Here is a 20,336-nt window from a genome sequence, read left to right as displayed (position 1 = left end):
TCCAGGTTGCACTGAACATTGTGTGATCCTCCACAGGGCCCTACCTGGACCACTGCCAACTTCTCACCTTGTTTCCCAGCCCAGGGTTACCAGGGCTTGACCATCTGTGTTTGCAGTGCAGCAAGTGAAAGGGAACGTGACCTGCCCCATTCAGATTGTCCCTCCTGCTGGAAGCACCAGCCTTGCCCAGATTTTTTCTTTTGCTGTCTCCTATACTCCACTTGCCCTGACAGCAGCAGTGAGGTCCTTGGGAAGACAAAGAGGGCACAATTAAGAGGTCTATGTTGCTTCAGACTGTGTTACAGAATCTATGAGCTCTGGAATGGGAATGACTCAAAACAACTGTCTCTGTGTGGAAGTATTTCTCTTGAGCCCACTGCTTCCCTGTTTCACTACCTTACCTGGCACAGTCCCATTGCAGCTCCAGCACCCTTGTGAATCATTAACAGGGCAAGTTCAGCTGCTCCTTTCACAGCTTGTCCTTTCACACAGTTTTCTTTCTCAGCCCCCAAATGTTTAATTCAAACAAGGTGTAGAGAGAGGAGTCAAAAAGCTTTTATGTGAATCTGCATCTGATGACAACATGACAAGCAGCGAGAGCAATAGTAGGAAAGTATGCCCTATCTCTGCACTCATGGTAGGCAAGCTGGTCTTCTTTGCAACTTGTTTGTCCTTTGCTCTGACACTACAGACATCCCTGTTCCTGCTCTTACAGGCAGCAGTCCTTTTTGGGGCTTGAAATAGGAGTTAAAAGTATCTCTCAGTCTCTTTCATTAACTTTAAGGCCCTTTCCTTTACTAGCAGCACCTAGTCATTCACAACCTTGCAAGAAACTGCCATTTCTGTACTTTTTGCTTAGTGCAGGGTGGAGTTTTCTAGTTCCAGGCTGGTCAAAGTAGGCGGGCAGTGTAGAGCAGTCACTCTTAGAGCTGGGATGTACACAAAGAGGACAGGAAAGGGCAGGCACAGGTGCAGGTAGGAGCTAAGTACACGTGTGTGTGTCCCCAGCATGAAGGCAGAGCACCTGCACGTGAATGCGCGGCTGTTCGCGTGACTGCTTGGAGGCACTGAACGTGTGCGAGGGCAACTCTGCTCGAAGCAGGTCTGGTGGTGCTTCAAGAGGACCTGTTAAGGTGAGATTTTCAATCATTTCTTGGTATCTAGCATGGATGCTCTTGATGCCAGCAAACTGAAAATTTTCTGCAGACAGAAGCTATGGGTCTGGCTTAGAGGGTAGTTCCTGCCTCTCCAGATAGTCTTCTCAGTGCCCCTGCTCAGCTTTTGCCACTAGTGACAGTCATGCCAGCTGCTTACCTTTGAATGGGCAGGTGACTTCTAATTCTGCAGAAACTGGCCTGGCCAAATGGAAGCAGCATTTGAAAAAACTATGAGCAGTCATCAGTGCCACCAAAGACCAGTGACTGGAGTTTCTGTGGTGTCAGATCCTCTTAGCTATTCTGCTGCCATTACAGCAATGGGGAACCTGTAAATGTCTGGAGAACTCTCCCAGACTGGCAGCACACTCAACATTAGTTTGCACAGCACAAGGTGGTTTTGGGCTGTAAGTGTCTCACGCCTGCCAGAGACATGTACATGTTCAATAAACTTGTAATCTGGGGATATGGTGCCCAGTGCTGAATGTGTTTCATGGGTACATTTCCCTTGGGCTGCTTGCTGCTTTCTGTAGTGCTTGCTCTGCCAGGATCAAGCTTTTCCAAGGTTCCTGTGTGTTTCTGGAAATATCTAAGACACTGCTTATTTTTTTCGAAACAAGCTGCTCAGGCAGTATTTTCATACCTTTGCTGTGGGAGACGCTAGCAAACATGTTGACAGTGGATTGTCAAAAAACACATATTGTATTTTTCGGTAGTTTCTGTATTGTATCTTTTGTGCCCTGAGATTCTTCCAGTTCTTTCTGCTCTCAGACAAATCTTGGCTTCTCTCTGTAGGCACACAGTAATAGTGTGCTTTTCTTGTTCTGCAGCTGAGATTGTCTCAATCATCCTGGGCTGATCTTTAGTCGGCAGATCCTTGACAGCTTCATATTTTCACTTTTGCAACATGAAATTAACTCAATCACTGCTGACAGTGGCTGTTTGCTATAGAGAAAATGTGATTAAGCTTAAGACCTTACTTTAGAAACATCCCATCTCCCATGATTGAGAAGTACAGTGGTGAGAAATAAGGTTATGTAATTAGTATTTCTCTCATATTAGGGAATGTATGATAGTATGATGTTGCTCTTTCATTCCTCTTCATCAGGCACACAATTCATTTCAGTCCCTCACTCTCTGTGGAACAGACTTGTGACGGCAACAATTATCACTATTTCTATTATGAGTGATAAAGCTGTTGCAGCTGTGGTCTCACATGAGGTAATTTCTGTCAAAAGTAGTCACTCTGTGAAATGTCTAAAACATCCAGCTATCCCACCCTGATTTCATTAAAGATAAGAGTATACTCTTGTTTCCTGAAAAAAAAAACCAAACTGATTCCATTCTCATACTCAGGGAATTCACATGTAGGTTTCCAAAAAAACAACTATTTCTGTGGTTTTAAATCTGCCTGGGTATCTACCTTCATGGCATTGTTCATATCTGCTCAACAGAGTTTTTCTCAATTAATAGCTTCTGGTTTTATTCCAGGAACTCTGTCAGGAGTTAGAATAACAATATTAATGGTGCCAGTTGGAAGTGATATCATCAAAGTTCATTTGGAAGCCAGGACTTTTGGTAAACACTGCTTGTATTCATTTGGAAGGAAGAAGTTGATATATCACTTATTTTTACAACAGTCTGTCTTTGCAGCTCTTCCTAGGGTTGGTCCAAATAGCAGCATGATTCAGCTCCTTGTCAGACGTGAACACCACAGGCCATTTGTGTAACCAAAAAAATTCAGAGGGCTTCTTGTCCAGGAGACAAGAATTATGTGGTCCCTCACTAAATGCACAGCCCCATCCTTTTACTTTGCAAGTAAAATTGATATTGTGGTAGCACCTATTGGCAACAATCAAACTTACCGATTGGGCTGGTATTTTCTTTACTCTGAGAAATTATAATTGCTGCCTTATAAACCCTAAGCTCGACACAAATTCACAGCAGGTAACTTAGACAAACTAATTTATGCATGTATGTTGGAGGCTCAGATTACTGTTCCTCATTGGTTAGCAGCAGTGACTGTACATGAAAATCTAAAACATCAGTACTAGGGGAACTGAAATAATGGAGGAGGCACCCCTGTGCAAATGAGTCTGAAAGCTTTGCTGCAGGGGAAAATTGAGGCAGGGCCTAAGGAGGACATTAGGGAACCTTTGGGAACATTCATAATTACTGTGGACCCAGATCACATGGTAAGATGCAGCAGGGAAGCAGTGTCTGCATTGCAGCTGGTTGAGTCATTTCATACTTCTGCTGCTTGAGTAGAGGGACTCTGCATGGGCACAGCTGCTTGAGTCTTGTGCACTTGTGGACTGCACAGGAGTGTACAAAGCTCTAAGGGCCTGGACTCAGATGCTGCTCTGTCTGAGATTAACATCTTGCCCTAAAGGCCTTCTCTCTCTGTCCTGTTTTGTTGTGCATTTCCCTGCAAGGAGTAGGAACCAGAAAAGTGTTTTCAATTTTAGTTCACCTTGGAAAATATAAAGCATCTGCACTAGCAAGAGAGGTCTGTCTCCACTGTGGCTCAGCTGAACTGCCAACGTGGCAGACAGTGATGGGGAGTACTCCATTCATTCTGCCAAGACTTCAGTGCTGCCCAAGGAGCCTGTCCCCAGGGCTGGCCCATGCTGCAGACACCCAACCTGCATTTGAGGCACAGTCAGGCACTGCTGGGGAACAGAAGGAGAGTGCACAAGACAGGAGTAATTGGCAAAGAGTGCTTTAATGTACTTTGAAAAAATTTAATGAATTCTTTCTGCCTCAGATCCCATCTTCAGTGGTGTACTTCCTGCAGATTCCTGTGCCAGTTGGTATTGAGGCTATGAATTCTTCTTGTGGCCTTTTCATGCCATGTCCCCAGTGACATGAAAATTATTAGACATTTTCCAATAATTCAGTCATCCTCCAAAAAGGAAGAGAGGTTTAGTGTATGGAACAAGGAGCCAGCTTTGGGCAGACCTTTGAGCTCAACTAGCACATTCTGTTGCAGGTCTTCTCATTAAAGACCTATAGGATGAATGGGATTGGAGGAAGGGATAGTAGGTGACAGTCAGGAGTTAGGCTAAGAAGGGGCTTAGTAGGGCAGGTAAGCAGTTAAACCTGCCTACACAAAGATGAGTCCTTCTTGCCTACAAAGCTCTGTCTGTGGAGGAGATACTGCTCTTGATTTTATTACAGTGCCAAGCTTCTTCCTTGGTATGTGAAGTTTTGCCTGTGGTGACAATAAATATTTCCTGAAATTTCAAAATAAGTATAATCAAAACAAAAGGAAACCTACATTGTATGTTCCCAGCATTTTGGCATAAAAATAATAGTAAATATTGGCCAGAGTAGGTGTTCAAAAGTAAAATGTGGAACTGTTGAATTCTCCACAAAAAGCAAGGTTTTGCATGTTTCCTTCATAAAAATCGCCAGGATCATTTGCAGGGATTATGTACATGAAGTACACGTTTGTCTGTACCGATTTACTTCAGTGCACTCAACTAGCTCTTAAACTCTGATAAAAGTGCAGACAAGCTTTTCAGTATCTTCTAAGACTATACTAGAATAGCTTACTGACAAACTGCTTTTGCTGGAGAAAACCTTCAGCCCTGCAGTACTTACATCCTTTGCAAAAACACCTTGTGTGGTGGTGGTCACAGTGTACAGTACTACACCAGTTGTCACAGTACTACACTAGTAGTGTGGCAGCTTTCCAAAACCCTGTGCCTGCAGAGATGCACAGGAGCCTGATGCACCACATCCTGCCTTTTTTATCATCTTGTGATGCTGAACTTCCTCTGTCTCTGCAGGTCCCTTGCAATCATGGTGAAGTCTAGAAGAGCACAGGTGCTCCTGATTCTGGTAGTTCTGTCCTTCCTTCTGATCCACTTCCTACCCTGCAACAACAACGCCCACATGGAAGAAAAACCTTCTCCTGTCCACATCCTCATTCTCTCCTCCTGGCGGTCAGGATCCTCCTTCACGGGACAAATCTTCAGCCAGCACCCCAGCGTTTTCTACCTGATGGAGCCTGCATGGCATGTTTGGGTTAAGATGTACCAGAACAGTGCCAAAGTCTTACACATGGCAGTGCGGGACTTAGTCAGGTCGGTCTTTCTGTGTGACATGTCTGTGTTTGATGCTTACATGTCTAGCCAGAAGAAAAAGTCTGATTTATTTCAGTGGGAGACAAGCCGAGCCCTGTGCTCCCCACCTGCCTGTGACTCATTCAGTCGCAGTGACATAATCACTGCAGGCAACTGCAAAACAATCTGTGGCAAGTACCCATTCAGCAAGGTGGAGGAAGCTTGTAAAACCTATAGTCATGTTGCCATCAAGGAAGTTCGGTTCTTTGACCTGAAAGTTCTCTATCCCCTTCTCACTGATCCATCCCTGAACCTCAAAATAATTCACTTGGTACGTGATCCTCGGGCTGTGTTCAGATCCCGAGAGAATACAGTGGCAGACCTGAAACGCGACAGTAACATCGTTGTGGGATCTCAGAAGACAAATGGAGAAATGGGGCCCTACAACACAATGCAAGTAATCTGCAAAAGCCATGTTGAGATCTACAAGGCAGGAAGTCAGGCCGCTCCAAGCTTCCTGAAAGACCGGTATCTGCTGGTTCGCTATGAAGACATTGTCAGAGACCCACTAGCAAGGGCTGCTCAGATGTACAAGTTTGCAGAACTCCATTTCACACCAGAGCTTCAGAAGTGGGTCCACAACATCACCCATGGGAAGGGTCATGGAGCACAGGCCTTTGGTATTGGGTCGAGAGATGCACTAAGAGTATCCCAGGCCTGGAGAAAGACACTTCCCTTCCAGAAAATAGAGAAAGTGCAACATGTGTGCAAAGATGCAATGGATTTGCTGGGTTATCGGCTTGTTCAGTCTGAAGAAGAACAGAAAAATATGTCTCTGGATCTTTTGTTTGCCCAGAACTCCTCTGAGCATCAAATTTTGAAGGCAGAAAAGCTGGTCTCTACACTTACTGTCTGAAGGCTGAAGAATGCTGAACTGTTCACTAGAGCAAAAGAGGAGAGAGGTGTAGGCATGGAAGTGTAGGAGTGTGTGCATGGATGCGCATGGATGCAAGGACAAGTGGCACAAGAACCCTGACTACATTCAGGAGAGCTCTCAGCAGCACAGGGTCACTCTCCACGACCCCTGGAGATTCAGCCACAATGGAGGCTAAAGTAATGCAAGTTTGTTTTCCAAATTAATTGTTTAGGTTGGAGCATACAGAATGCCAAAGGAGTAGGACCAAATAGGAGAAAATCAAACTCCCCACAGACCACAGCTGAAGACCAGGGAAAAGAGCAATTGCACTTCAAAGAAGATGAAATATAAAAGGAAGCTGAATGAGGAAAACATTACTCGACATGCTGCCATGCAGGATATATAGTACCAGAAAAGATGCAAGGATGACCGGACATTTGGTTTCCAGAAAGATGTTGGGTTTGGGTTGTTTTTTTTTTTTAATGGTTTGCAAGTCCAGTTTTCCTTTTGCTCCACTCGTGTGCCTGAGTATCCAGCCTTGGTGGCAAAGATGGGGAAATGTTTGTATTCACTTACTGTATAGTGGGAAAATGGAATAAACCAGCTTTTACTGAAAATAAAAATTCCTGGGCTTTTCTGCAGGAAACCATTTCTGGGATTATGTGAATCCATTTATTTTTTAGCTCAAATAATTCTGTCTTCTAGCTTTCAAACCCAAGAACAGTTGTTTTCTTGGAAGTTCCTACAGTCCACATGGGTGGCAGAAGAATTCAGACTAAGGTTGAAATCCTAAAGACACAGTAAAGGCACAGATTTTATTGGCATATATACTGAAACTGATAAGATAGGTTAATGGGAGTGGATTGAAGAAACCAAGAGAAGATCAGAAAGTTATCCTATTGAAATATTTGGCGATAATATTTCTTGTCTTGGAGCACAAAAAAATATGCTTAATGGACTATGCCATTCTCCCACCTCCAATGGGAATATATAGTTCAAACCTGAACAACAGAATTGTTTTCACCTGGTTTTAAGTGTTCCAGAAGACAAGGAGAAAAACTTGCTACCAGATTTGGGGAGGAGTGAAACGCCTCCAGATACCTATTTCTGAACATCCTCTTTCATGTGTAAGCTGCAGAGTCCCTTTAACATGTGTCTACAGAACACTCGCTACCTTAGCAACATGGGTATCTGTATTCCTAGAGCTAACCCCCTAGGTTCTGAAAAGGGCAGGATATTGTAATATGGAAATAATAGTCTTATTTCTAGGGATCTTGTTGAAGGACAAAATCCATGCTGAGCAGGCAGCACCGGCATCATGGTACTAAGTTCACTGAAAGCAAGGTATATTCCTTTATGCTGTGTTTATGCAAATTTAGAGCAGGCAAGCAGACATAGAGAAGTGGGAGCTGCACTGCGCCAGCGCAGCTGTAACCCTTTACTATCCCTTTAAAATAGACCTTAACATTTTCAGCTAAGGGCAGCTAAAAGCCCATTCTTACTGAAGCTATAGTAAAGAGCTTCCTCCTATAAGTGCCAAGAAGCTGCATTCTGAGCAAAACCAGATTCTTTTCAGTACACTGCTAATTATCGCTACATTAACCAATGTCAGCTTGAGTGGCTTAAGTTTTATTATGAATCCTTGTTTTCAGTGGATGCAATCAATTCTGTTTATCAAGTATTTACCTGAAAAAAAACCTTCACAGTGTTTCCAGTCAGTAAAAAAAATGACATAAAAATAACATATGATGCATTTCCCTAATGTACTGTTTTGAAAATTACTTTCACTTCTGCTTCCTAAGCTTAATCAGAGAAAATGAAGGATTGTTGATTTCAGTATATCTTTATTACAGTCCTTTAGGTATGTTTTATCAATACAACAATTTGTAATATTCTCTTTTTTCTGGAAACAACTGCCAGACTGGTCACATGAAAATTTAAAGTTGTCTCAATGTGAGAAAAGATAACTTAAAATGCTTTTTGGAAAAGAAAAAGAAAACTCAACACGAAACCCCCCAAAATATCAAGATGTTGATGATGACATGTAAAACTATGACTATGTTCTTTGGCATATGCAATAAAGATCAAAGAAGTCTGTTTAGAAACAAACATTAAGTTTATAAGAGTAAACTCTGCTTTTGTACCAATGAAATGTAAGATGGAGAAGTCTCCAGTCAAAAGGAAATTTAAAAGCTGAGTCTGTAGTATTCCTGTCTGTTGCTCTTCAAACTGCTGCATACAATCAGGTTTTCATTGGTAACTCTAGTCATGAAAGCACAGAAATTAATTGATTTTGATGAATGCTGGCTAGCTCTAAAAGGAAGCAAATAGGAAATACCCAAATTCTAGATGAGAGTTTGCAGACCCAGAATTTCTGGCTGTAGAATTGTCTTTAACTCAAAATTCTTGAATGTGCATTGCCACTTTGCTCACTTTTCCAGGTATACAAATATTGCTACTCCAGGCAATACTACAAAGAAACTTCTTTGAGCTACAAAAAGAACGTTCCTGACCTTTTGTGACAGTACAGAAACCTGATATGAATACAGAAAACCAAAGTGTCTCCAGCACGTTGAAATGAGCATAACTGTTGTAGGTAAGACAAAGCACAGAAAATGAGGATTTTTATCATGGGAAAAGACAGAACCAGAAGTAGAACCATACGATATCTCTGGGTCCTCCAGGTTTTAACCTGGTAAAGGAGACCTAGACCTGCAAGGAGACATGCAAGCACAAGCAAGTGAATCTGTGGATAAGCAGTGCCTTTCAGGAGTTCATAACAGATGAAAGAAGGCAACCTTGAGTAAACTGTGGTCTTTGTGTCTTAGTTCCTACACCTATGGAGTGCACCAAGCACACATGGAAAGATTCTCAGCGTTAGTGTGCCCATATAGCTCTACAAAGACAAAAACATGGTATTTGAACTCAGAAGTTTGCACTGCACCTCAGACTAACTGCCCCAATAAGACAAACTCACTCTTAAAATAAGTGTCACTTAGAATTATAGAAAGATAGAGTAAATCTTACAATTTCATATTGCATCTATTTAATGTGTTCTACCTCTCACTTTGAATTCTAGAGCAGTTTTGCTAAACAGGACCATTGCAACACTATGGTGCTGCTGAGATGTGTATACAGCCCAAGCTAGAACAGGAGTTTTCAGCTGGGAGAGGTGACAGGTGTGCTCTTCATGAACCTGGTCATCAGCAATCTTGGATATCAAACCAAGCTGGTAGCATTTCTAATTTTTTAAAAAATAAACTATTACTTTATTTGCTATGTTGTCTTGCACTCTCTCATTAAGTGCTTGTCTGGCTTCCACACGAATCTCAAATAACTGTTCAAAGTCTGAATAGCATGACTCACTTTTTCAGTCCAGTGAAACACTGCATAGTGCTGTTTTAGCATTTATTTGGTTACATTGATTAACGCCTCAAATAATCAGTAGGTGTTGCAGTGACTTCCTGAAACAGCAGTCTCATTATATAGTTTTTATTTTCAGTATAATTTTAATTTGGCTTAACATCAGCCATTTCCCATTTCATCTTCATTTTCTGAGTGCCATAGTGCAATATGCTAAAACCCCAAAATTTTAATCTTTAGAGACGTTTAAAAAAAACCCAAAAAAACCTTTGCTTTTACCAGCCTATTTTATTTTACCAAAGGAATGAATTCCAGATTCTTAGGACTCACTTCAAATAATATTAAAATAAGGGACCAGAGCTCAATTTCAGGCTAAAAGTACCGAGTTTTTCAGATTATGACTGTGTGTGTATCCTAGCAATGATATTCTTTATCAAACACAACTTAGGTGATAGATACATAACCTCTGATCATTCTCTCTTAACTTTCATTTCCTACTTCAACTATTACTTATAGCCCTGAAAGCTGGTGTTCTTTTCCCAGCTAGAATATATGGCCTGGTGTAAGTGTTACTTTGTTTGGATTAAAGCAGCTGCATCTCTTAGATCTACAAAAGATCTTAGAGATGCAAAATAGGCCTTTCAATATGAAAAAATTACTTTAAAGCATTTCTGAAACTTCAGAACTTTGATCAAATTTTCCTTTGTTTCTGAAATGGCTATTAGATTCATGCAACTGCACTAGATCAGTAATGTTCTCTTGTTAACTCTCTCTAAAAGCTATCCGCTTTGCTACATTTTCAGCTCCAAATTTGGCTATCAATTTATTTCTGACATGTTCATCATCCTTTTGCAATTCTAAATCATCCTCTCTGCTCCATACAGGGTACCCATCCAAGCGCTGCCCTGTCTGCAGAAAGTAGGAAGTAGCCTCCACATCACCACTGTTTTTCAGAAAAGCCTGTGTAACAGTGAGCAGGTCCACAGCAAACTTCTCCATGAAGTGCTCCATAGTTTTTATTACCTGTCCCACACTGGAAGAAGAACAATTGCTCTTTGGTCTTTCTTGCCTTTGAAATTGAATGTCAGGGAAAGCAGAGTCCTCTGGCCCGGTTTTCAGATCAGATGCTGTTTCTCCTGGGGACTTTCCCACTCCATCTTTTGTAGAAAGCTCTGCAACATCTGAAGAGTCACTTTCTGACTAACAATAAGAGAAGTGGAATCAGCAATTAGACATGGTATTTTCTGGGGTATCTTTTACCACTGCAACCAACCACCTTTTACTCTGACCCCACAGTATATTAAAATATATATCGAAAATTACTAGGCATAGTAAAAGCTAGTGACTGAAGCAAAGCCTTATCTGTTAATGAGGCTGCACATGATCACAGAAATGCATGAACTATAAGGAAAAATTTGAAAAAACTAAGCATAAAAGGCAAAAGTGTTGATGCAACGGCAGGAACGTTTTTTACCTGAGGCGAAAGGATGACTTCCGTTTACCAATACAGCTTTTAACGTGACAACTCCCATCACATAAACCTCCTCGTGTTAATTTGGGCAGGGAATCAAGAAAGACTGAACCAGTGAGACATCATTTATGGCAAACCACGTAGGTGACAGCTCACAGGAAGCTCCATTTTAGCCACAGTAGAAGGGATATCGCGGTGCAAACTCATGTCATTATGTTAATCGTGAGTTTCTATTGTGCCATCTGTGATACCGGGGAAGGCCTGCCCCAGAGCAGTGCGCGCAGGGGCAGCTGCGGCTCCCCAGGCTGGCCTCGGTCGCTCACCTCCGAGCTTTCGAACTCCTGGTTAGCAGCCGCGAACAGACCCTTGATCTGCGTGGGATCCTCCGTCCGCGAGGGCTCTGCGGAAACACGCGGGCATTGTCTATCGGGCCTCGGCGGGGCCCGCGCTCGTCACCGCCACCGCGCTCCCTCACAACCCAGCCCCGCCGCTGAGGCCCCGCTCACCCCAGAGCCGCGGCCGCAGGTGCCGCAGGTAGCGATCACGCATGGCCTGCCAGCTGTGCCGCGTCAGGCCGCTCCGCTCCAGCTCTATCCACAGCGCACAGCCGCTCACCCGCACCGTGCCCTGGCCGCGCACCGCCCGGAGCAGCGCCGCATCCTCCGCCTCTGTGAAGGCCAGGCGGCCGCGGGCGGCCAGCAGGAAGGGCTCCAGCGGCAACCGCTGGTTGCGCTCCACGCACTCCGTCACGTACTCGGTTGAGAGGGCCCCGTCGGGAGCCGCTTCGCCGGGCTGCGCCAGGAGTACGGCCCCCGGCTCCAGCACCCGGCACAGCCGCCCGCCGCCCGCCAGCACTAGGGGCGCCAGGCGCAGCTTGGCCACTCCGGGCCGCAGGTAGAACCGCATAGGACGCCCATCATCCCACAGGAACAGCGATCGAGACCGCGCCGCCTCGGCCTGGCCGCCCGCCATCGCCGCCCCAGCTACGCCCGCCATCGCCGCCTCAGCTCCGCCCCAGCTCCGCCCGCCATCGCCCCCTCAGCTCCGCCCCAGCTCCGCCCGCCGTCGCCCCCTCAGCTCCGCTCGCCATCACCGCCCCAGCTCCGCCCAAGCTCCGCCCGCCACCACCGCCTCAGCTCCGCCCGCCATCGCCGCGTGCGCAGGCGTGCCAGGGCGGAAAGGCGGTGGCGGCAGCGGGAGATGGCGGCGGCGGCGCGCGAGTGCAACGCGGCGGAGATTGAGTCGCACCTCAGCAAAAAGTGAGGGTGGGCGGGTGGTCAGGTGGGCCGGGCCGGGCCGGGGAGGTGAAGGTGAAGTGTGTCCGGCTGCCCCGGTGCGTGTCTCCGTCAAGGCGCCCGTCGAAGCGCCATGCTGAGCCCCGGCGCTGCGCGGCTCCGCAGCTGGGTCTGGAGGGCCGCGCCCGCGCTCCGATGGCAGCAGGCGCTTCATGACCAAAGCAGGTCGGTGCTTTGCGTCTGCCTTGGCCCGCTTCTTTCTTTATGGAGTCGTGGAAGGCGGGGTCAGGAGCGCGGCGGGAGCCCGAGGGTCGTGGGGGAATAGACTGGACCGCGAAGGTGTCTTCAGAAGCCCTGCGTTACTTTGGAGGGAGTTGGCCTTCTTTCAGTTACGCTGCCTAGAGCTAATAGTCTCTTACGGATAAAATGAAGTGCACCAAGGGCGCGCGCCCTCAAGGTCTGGCTAAACTCTGTTTAATTTCGCTTTCACTTTCTCCTTGTACCATAGGGGATGAACTGAAGGAGTTCAAAGTAGAGAATATTTAAACGTGTTTAAGAATAATTTTGACTATTGGGATAAGGAAGAGAGGTGACCGGGTTATTTGTACAGTTCGATTTTGGCAGAATCCTGCCATTCGTTTCCCTGTAGAAGTATTCGAGTACTTGCTGCATCTGGTTTCCTTCTCTTTTGCAGTGAGCTGAAGAGACGTTTAAAGGCTGAGAGAAAAACAGCTGAAAAAGAAGCAAAGCAGAAAGAGCAAAGTGAAAAGCATTCAAATAAGCCTTCCTTGACTTCTGAGGATAATATTGGTACTGATGAGGAGAGCTTGGATCCAAATGTGAGCATCTGGTCCCATGTTTATTAGAAATTCTGTGAATAAATTTTACTGACTTGCATTAGATTTTTTTTTAATTCACGGGTAGTTAAATTGTTGAAAGGGGAGAGATGTGTATTGCTACATTAGGGTAGCTGCATTTTAATTCACATATCTAATATTTTCAGTTTCTAATAAAATCGTTTGATTTTGTTTATTTTTGATGACAGCAATACTACAAGATCCGTAGCCATGCAGTCCAACAGCTTAAGGGCTCCAGTGAAGATCCCTATCCCCACAAGTTCCATGTTGACTTGTCTCTCTCAGATTTTATAGACAAGTACAGTCACCTGCAGCCAGGAGATCACCTGACAAACATTACAGTGAGAGTGGCAGGTAAAGGTTTATCTGGGATACAGAAGATTGCAAAGTCTTAGCTGCTGTTATTGATGGGTTGGTCTTTTTTGAGTTTTGTTGATGTCTTAGTCATGATGCCTTGTAGCAGTGTTAAACTATTCAGGACATACCCTTCAGACTGAGTGGGCCTGTGCAACATCCCTTGGCAACTGTAAGATCAGGTTGTAACATGGGTTCCAGAACCCAAAATTTTTACCGTCTTTTTTGCACTAGTTTTCATTTTGAGACTTAACTGCTTTTCTTTCATGGTTAGTGAGTAGTTCAGAGCTCATGATTCTAAGTGATAGTACTGTGGCTTTTGCCCCGTAGCCTTTCTGCAAGGGACTCTTTTCCTAATGTCTAGCATACTTCGTTATTTAGGTCGAATCCACGCAAAGCGTGCTGCTGGAGGGAAACTGATTTTCTATGATCTTCGGGGTGAAGGAGTCAAGTTGCAAGTCATGGCAAATTCCAGGTAAGTAGAGGTATTTCCAGTAGCATTCTAAACTGCATTCTGGGGTCTAGATATTTGTATTTGTGTATTCTATTTCATCTGTAGTTTGGCTTAGGCAGCCAAGTAATGTTTGGCTTCAGATGTTGTGGTTGACTTCCTGTTAAAATAACTTATATATATATATATATATATATTTTAATGGATTTTGTCATCTGAGACACTTGAGGACAGTTTAGAATATTGAATTTTAAACAAATGTGCTTACCTTTGTTTTTCAATTACAGCCTCTACAAATCCGAGGAAGAATATTTCCGTGTTAACAGCAAGCTGCGTCGTGGAGACATTATTGGTGTAGAGGGGAATCCTGGGAAAACAAGGAAAGGAGAACTGAGTATTATTCCTTATGAAATCACTCTCTTGTCTCCATGCCTGCACATGTTGCCTCATCTTCATTTTGGTCTCAAAGATAAGGTATTTATCATACCTGGTAGTCTTTGAGGCAGTTTGACAGATCATAGAAAGGTTTGGGTTGGACCTTCAGGATTCATTTAGTTCTAACACCCCTATCATGAGCAAGAATGCCATAGATAGGTCTGAATAGATGGTGTTTGTTACCATCAGTCAACAGTGGAATATTAGTTTTGTTTTGGTATTTTTTGGCATGATGTTTTATCTAGCTTGTTCTAAAGATGCGTGTTCTTTTCAGGAAACCAGATATCGTCAGAGATACTTGGATTTAATTCTTAATGATTATGTGAGGCAGAAATTTATAACTCGTGCAAAGATCATAACTTACCTTCGTAGCTTCCTAGATGAGTTGGGCTTTCTTGAGGTAAGGCGTGTTTGCTTTTCACTGCATACTGAATGTTTACAACTTCTTAGCTTCAAGGATGTTTCATCTCCAGGCTCATATACAAAGTCCTTACAGAATTGACAATAATTACCTTGGCATAGTGTGTTTTATCAGTTTAATGTAATGGGAGCAATATCTTTCCTTTCTTTGTAAAGTTAAGATTATTCCTCAGTTGCTGAGTTTATGTCTTGGGAATCTTTTATCAAGGTAATACTCCAAACTACTGCTGTCCTTCCCATATTTCAGTAAATTACGGTGAAAACAACATCTTTGAAATGCTGTTTTGCCTCTGGAGATAAAAGCCAGTTCTGTGTTCTGTAGGCAAAATTGGATTGTGTTCACCTAGGTGTAGGAAAATGCACTTGGTCTTGTTGAATTTAATTTTCTGCAATGTAGAGAGAGGATTTCGTGATAATGCCATGGCACTATTCCTGGTTTTAATAACATGAACCCAGGAGGATCACATTTGTAGTAAATATGAATGACTCTTCAGAGCAGCAGAAGAATTAAGTAATTTGTTATTACTGACTGCATGAAAAAAGTGCAGTTTTGTATAGTGCACTTTAGTTCAGAATTGTTTTCATATACTGCAATGCCGAACAATAAGTGAAATACAGATTTTTCCATCAAAATTAGGTGTTTTGGTTGGTTTGTTTGTTTAATTTATGCATTTCTGGTTTGGAAACAGATTTCACAAAAACAGAGAAATTTTTTTTGCTGTTACAGGTTGAAACTCCTATGATGAATATAATTCCAGGTGGAGCTGTGGCAAAACCATTTATCACATACCACAATGAACTGGATATGAATTTATATATGAGAATTGCTCCAGAACTTTACCATAAGGTAAAATGCAAGCCTCTCATGGTTAAGGCTATATTCTTCAAACTGTATTAAAAAAAGCAAATGTAGCTAAAATGATTGTTTTTGAAGAAAGGTGCACTTGTCTCATGAATGAGATTTGTAAGGTTGTGTTGCAGTTGCATGTGTTTGAGCTCTCTTCCATTCTTTTGAGAAAGTGTATTTACTAGAATTTCATTTTGTTTAGATGTTGGTGGTTGGTGGTCTGGACAGAGTATATGAAATTGGGCGTCAGTTCCGGAATGAAGGAATAGATTTGACTCACAACCCTGAGTTCACAACTTGTGAATTTTATATGGCTTATGCAGACTACCATGACTTAATGGAAATTACAGAGAAGTTGCTTTCAGGTGAAGTATGCAATATTATTAAAAAATGAGTAAATCTCTGGAAGAATTGGTTATTATGTAGAATACTCTTCTTCTAAATATCACATTCCTTTTGTAGGGATGGTGAAACATATTACTGGGAGTTATAAGATCACTTACCATCCAGATGGTCAAGATGGACAGGCTTATGAGATAGATTTTACTCCTCCCTTCCGGCGAATTAGCATGGTGTGTGATCTGGAAAATGTCCTAGGAGTGAAGTTTCCATCAACTGAGTGTTTTGAAACTGAAGGTTAGATGCTGAGTATGAATGTCTTTTAATACTTCCTTAACAGAAAGTGGCCAGAAGGTTGCAAGCTCTCAGGCTGCAGTCTGTCAGCTGCATTTTTTGAAGTAGTACTAAGACATGGGATTCCTTTCCTCTGGTTTTGTTGGTTTACCTGAGTCCAGAAAGAAGCCTTCATTCCTTGCCATGTTTGGCAGGATCTGACTCTTTTGCCTCTTTGTTTCTTGAGTATATGTGAAAGGACATACTCAAAGAGGCTTGATGTAGGGAATTCTTGATCTTTTGAAGAGACCCAGCTTTTTGCTTCTTCTCTCTTGTGCAGTTGAGTTTCCATGCCTGTAATTGTAGCTTGGGTGTATTATTATTTGGGGCTTTGTGATTATGTGAAATGTGATTATGTGCTATTTTATTCCTGGAATTGAGACAAGGAAACAAGTTCATATAATTTATAGTGATTGTTTGTTTCCTCCAGTTCCCTCTTCTCTCCTCCTCTCCCCAGCCTCCAAATAATAATGTCCAGCAGTTATGTGGTATGTGCTTAACTGTTGTCAAATTTCTGAAGTATAAAATACCTGCTATTTTACTGTAAACAATTAAACACTGTTTCTGTAGATTGACATTTAAGCTCATGTTTTCCATAATGTCAACCATTGAGATCTTACAAGTCATTCTAAGAAACATTGAAGGATCTAGTAAGAACAAAAAATGGTTGTTGGGACTGCTGTTCTAATTTTTGTCTGCAATTTCAGAAACTCGCAGGTTCTTTGATAACCTTTGTGTGGAGAGAAATGTTGAATGTCCACCTCCCAGGACAACAGCCAGGCTTCTTGACAAAGTAAGTAAAGGTGCTATTTTTTTAATATTAATGTCTTTTAGTATCTCTCTCTATCAACAGAAGTCTCTTAGAAGAAAAGGTTTAGCTGCACCAGGAAAAACATGCTGCAATGCACTTCAGCTTTTGTTGTATTACAGTGAGAAAACGTGCTGTGTCAAAACCTTCTTCTGTGGTTTACTTATGTGTGCTTAACTTGAGCACTAGGGGATTTTAGTCGGATAACTGGTCTCCTGTGGTTAAAAGATTTGCTTTATCTTAGGTCAGTTTTGTCTGTGATGTGTGCATCTGTATGTAGCTGACCAAAAGAATAGGAGTATCATATAGTTCTATCAGCTGTATATTCCTTTGTACCCAAATATTGTCTGATAGCCATTCTTTTGATTCTTTTCCTATTGGCCCTTAGTGTAATGTGCAAATTGAATTATTATACAGCTTTTGCTCTGTCATTTCTCCTTACTAGGACGCACTCTCTGTTGATGAAGACTTTACTATAACCAGATATATTTCGGAGACTCTTCAGGTTTTTGGTACCTTCTTCAGTAGCAAAAGTGAGGAAATTAGGGTGCTTGGTGAAGGCAGTGCTAGGAAAGTGCATAATTGTACACTGCATAATTGTTTCACTTTTGTTTTCCCAGTTAGTTGGTGAATTCCTGGAAGTCACTTGTATCAACCCTACATTGTTTTGCTTTTTTTTTCCCAGTTAGTTGGTGAATTCCTGGAAGTCACTTGTATCAACCCTACATTCATCTGTGATCACCCACAGGTCATGAGTCCGCTTGCCAAATGGTAAGAGTATGACACATGGTCTGTGTGTAACTCAAATCTACTTCATTAGAAAAAAAAGTTACATATGTGAAAATAGAGATTTTGATGCTGTGTACTAGTTTGGGAATTTTAACACAAACCAAGATAGACATATGTTCCTGAGCTGTGAAACCTATCATCCAGGGAAGAGGTGTGTCGATGCTTAGCACTTTGAAATTTTGACAGCTGTTAGTGCTAAGTTTGAGCAATGCCCCTAAGTAATGCATGTGCTGTTTGCTTCTATAAGTATGATTATTTTAAGGGTGCCCATTTTATCTACTTCACATAGGCATCGCTCTCTTCCGGGCCTAACAGAACGCTTTGAACTCTTTGTAATGAAGAAGGAAGTGTGTAATGCATACACAGAACTTAATGATCCTTTCCGACAGCGTCAGCTTTTTGAGGATCAGGCCAAGGTATGGTGTCTTGCTGATAGTGAATGTAATACAGGCACGTAAGCAAAGAGTACTTTCTATGTCTGTCCCAAATCTGTTGTTAGTACCTACTGCTGAAAAGAGTTGTTACTACTTTGAGCAAGTGTTTCTCACTCAAGTGAAAGCCTGTCATTAAAATGCAATTCCTTTTATAGGAACCTTGGTCTTTAAGGTAAACAAAATCAAACACTGCTGTTGATTAGGTATCTTAGTGCAACTTTGTTTTGGAATATCTTCCCTTCTATTCCATTCAAAGTACTAATCTGGGAAAACACAAATGTGCAAAAAGTTTTCCAATGGTTGAAAGGTGTTTTTTTCCCTTGGTTAAGTATTTATGTAGAGATACAACATTACACTTCTAGGTTCTTAAATGAATTTTCATGTCCAGTAAGAGTTTGAATGCTGTGTAAGAAATACCTTCATTTCCTGAATAGAGTACTAATATTTTAGGTTGACTCACAGGATAGAGGTGCACATTGGGAACTATTAGGCTTGCAGATTTATAATTACTAGATTTCTCTATGTAAGCCTCCAAAAGGAGTGACTGAAACTCATTTTGTTATTAATTTGGTATACACATCCATGAATGCATGCTTGGCTACATGACTGAGGTCAAATTATGTGGTCTGCAGAAACAGAGTTCCTGATCTTCATATTCTTTCTAATGCCTATTTTTGTTCTTACTAGATCCTTCAATGTTTCTTATAATGACTTGTAATATCTCAATGGCCTGAGAGGTTTAAACAATTGTCAAAACCAGGAAAATAAATTTACGTTAACTAACTAACTTGATAGTAAGTTTCAAAATGTTCAGTCAGAATTAATAATCTTACAGATGCCTTTAATTTTTGGTCTGTGGTATATATGCTTGCTGTAGTTCTTTCATGATTATTGGCAGATTTTGCAGACATGTGATTATAGCAGTTGAATGAAAATTAGCCTCAAAATTTAGTGTTAAGGTGGAGACTAAGGTGAAGGATTACAGTTTGCATTTTAGGATTTCAAGGAGAAAAATTTGCAGTAACAGTCTTTGCAAAGTCTTCATTGAACATGTGAGCAAAAATGTTTGCTGTTGTTCTGACACTTATTTTTGTCTTTTTTAAAATTTGAGATGGTTGACTAATCTGTCTTTTATTATTATGACTTTTGTCACTTGGAGGCTGTTCGGGTCAGGTGCATTAGTTACCATCTCAGTGCAGGGTTTTTTAGTCTTTCTATTTGAAAGGGAAAAAAACAGCTGCTATTTGAGTCTAGAGCTATTTTGGGAGCACCTGTACAGAGGACCTCCAGAATTTTCTGTGTGCTGAGGTTTCTTCTGTTCTATCTATTACTCATTTGCACAGCTCTATTGGGCTTTGGTTTCATCAGTTACACTGCTGCTCCTTTTTGGTAGGGGTTAGCAGGAGTGGTAGTGTCTAGCTCTGTACAACTCACATTTTACTGTTAATTTCCTCATTTAGGCAAAAGCTGCAGGTGATGATGAAGCCATGTTTATTGATGAAAACTTCTGCACTGCACTGGAATACGGTCTTCCTCCTACAGCTGGCTGGGGCATGGGAATTGATCGCTTGACCATGTTCCTTACAGATTCCAGTAACATCAAGGTAAGCATAAGCAGTGGGAATAGGATTCAGCAAGGCTGGCCATCTCTTTGATGAAATCAGTGCCTGCCAATGCAGCTGTGTGAGGTTTTTTAAGAGCAGAATCCCACCTGGGAGAAGCTCCTCGGTGCCCTCTCTCGGCGCTGTGAGCCCGCAGCGCAGCCCCGGCTGGTGCAGCTCTCGCGAGACATGCGCGCGGGATGTGGCGCTGCCGGGCGCGCGGTTGTTGACGCGCGCTCTATTTGCAGGAGGTACTGCTCTTCCCAGCCATGAAACCGGAGGACAGCAAGAAGGAGGCGCAGCCCGCCGAGGGCACCTCTGTGTGAGGCTCCAGACCGCCGCGGGCACCTCCGCGGGAAGCCCGAGCGCGGCGAGGGCACCTCCGCTTGAGCTTCGGAGCGGCGCAAACCTTTAATAAAGGCAGCTTTCTCTGCACCCGTCTCTGCCTCTTTGTGCGCT

At 42.8% G+C, this 20,336-nt stretch overlaps 3 protein-coding genes across 4 annotated transcripts; 2 read left to right on the top strand and 1 right to left on the bottom strand.

The window, feature by feature from the left end:
* The first annotated feature begins 616 nt into the window (after positions 1 to 616).
* Positions 617 to 6,789, top strand: CHST4 (carbohydrate sulfotransferase 4). Its single transcript, XM_056500844.1, has 2 exons — positions 617 to 1,133; positions 4,949 to 6,789. The coding sequence occupies exon 2, from the start codon at positions 4,962 to 4,964 to the stop codon at positions 6,138 to 6,140; it is 1,179 nt and encodes a 392-aa protein (XP_056356819.1). The 5' UTR covers positions 617 to 1,133; positions 4,949 to 4,961; the 3' UTR covers positions 6,141 to 6,789.
* Positions 6,790 to 9,616: 2,827 nt separating this feature from the next.
* TERF2IP (TERF2 interacting protein) lies at positions 9,617 to 11,994 on the bottom strand. The gene is made up of 3 exons (XM_056500845.1): positions 11,481 to 11,994; positions 11,298 to 11,374; positions 9,617 to 10,703 (listed from the first exon to the last, which is right to left on the bottom strand). Exons 1-3 carry the CDS (start codon positions 11,968 to 11,970, stop codon positions 10,266 to 10,268), a joined length of 1,005 nt encoding a protein of 334 aa, XP_056356820.1. The 5' UTR covers positions 11,971 to 11,994; the 3' UTR covers positions 9,617 to 10,265.
* A 99-nt stretch (positions 11,995 to 12,093) lies between these two features.
* KARS1 (lysyl-tRNA synthetase 1) lies at positions 12,094 to 20,312 on the top strand. 2 transcript variants are annotated; one of them, XM_056500838.1, is made up of 14 exons: positions 12,094 to 12,233; positions 12,904 to 13,048; positions 13,255 to 13,420; positions 13,802 to 13,895; positions 14,159 to 14,345; positions 14,581 to 14,706; positions 15,454 to 15,573; positions 15,776 to 15,938; positions 16,036 to 16,209; positions 16,953 to 17,038; positions 17,739 to 17,824; positions 18,132 to 18,258; positions 19,737 to 19,880; positions 20,126 to 20,312. In XM_056500838.1, exons 1-14 carry the CDS (start codon positions 12,175 to 12,177, stop codon positions 20,201 to 20,203), a joined length of 1,755 nt encoding a protein of 584 aa, XP_056356813.1. In that variant the 5' UTR covers positions 12,094 to 12,174; the 3' UTR covers positions 20,204 to 20,312. The 2 variants fall into 2 exon arrangements, with proteins under 2 accessions (XP_056356813.1, XP_056356811.1); XM_056500836.1 differs by having other exon boundaries at positions 12,094 to 12,434.
* Positions 20,313 to 20,336: the final 24 nt, after the last annotated feature.

This window comes from Oenanthe melanoleuca, chromosome 11 (assembly GCF_029582105.1).
Source record: "Oenanthe melanoleuca isolate GR-GAL-2019-014 chromosome 11, OMel1.0, whole genome shotgun sequence".
In the NCBI taxonomy this organism is placed as follows: domain Eukaryota; kingdom Metazoa; phylum Chordata; class Aves; order Passeriformes; family Muscicapidae; genus Oenanthe; species Oenanthe melanoleuca.
This window is presented reverse-complemented; position numbering and strand designations above follow the sequence as displayed.

Coding starts and splice junctions, on each gene's coding strand:
- CHST4 (XM_056500844.1), top strand. CDS start 4,962: ATGGTGAAGTCTAGAAGAGCACAGGTGCTCCTGATTCTGGTAGTTCTG.
- TERF2IP (XM_056500845.1), bottom strand. CDS start 11,970: ATGGCGGGCGTAGCTGGGGCGGCGATGGCGGGCGGCCAGGCCGAGGCG. Junction 11,375..11,480: donor CCTGCGGCCGCGGCTCTGGG/GTGAGCGGGGCC, acceptor GTGTTTCCGCAG/AGCCCTCGCGGACGGAGGAT. Junction 10,704..11,297: donor AGGAGTTCGAAAGCTCGGAG/GTGAGCGACCGA, acceptor TCTTATTGTTAG/TCAGAAAGTGACTCTTCAGA.
- KARS1 (XM_056500836.1), top strand. CDS start 12,343: ATGCTGAGCCCCGGCGCTGCGCGGCTCCGCAGCTGGGTCTGGAGGGCC. Junction 18,259..19,736: donor TTTTTGAGGATCAGGCCAAG/GTATGGTGTCTT, acceptor TTCCTCATTTAG/GCAAAAGCTGCAGGTGATGA. Junction 19,881..20,125: donor CAGATTCCAGTAACATCAAG/GTAAGCATAAGC, acceptor CTCTATTTGCAG/GAGGTACTGCTCTTCCCAGC.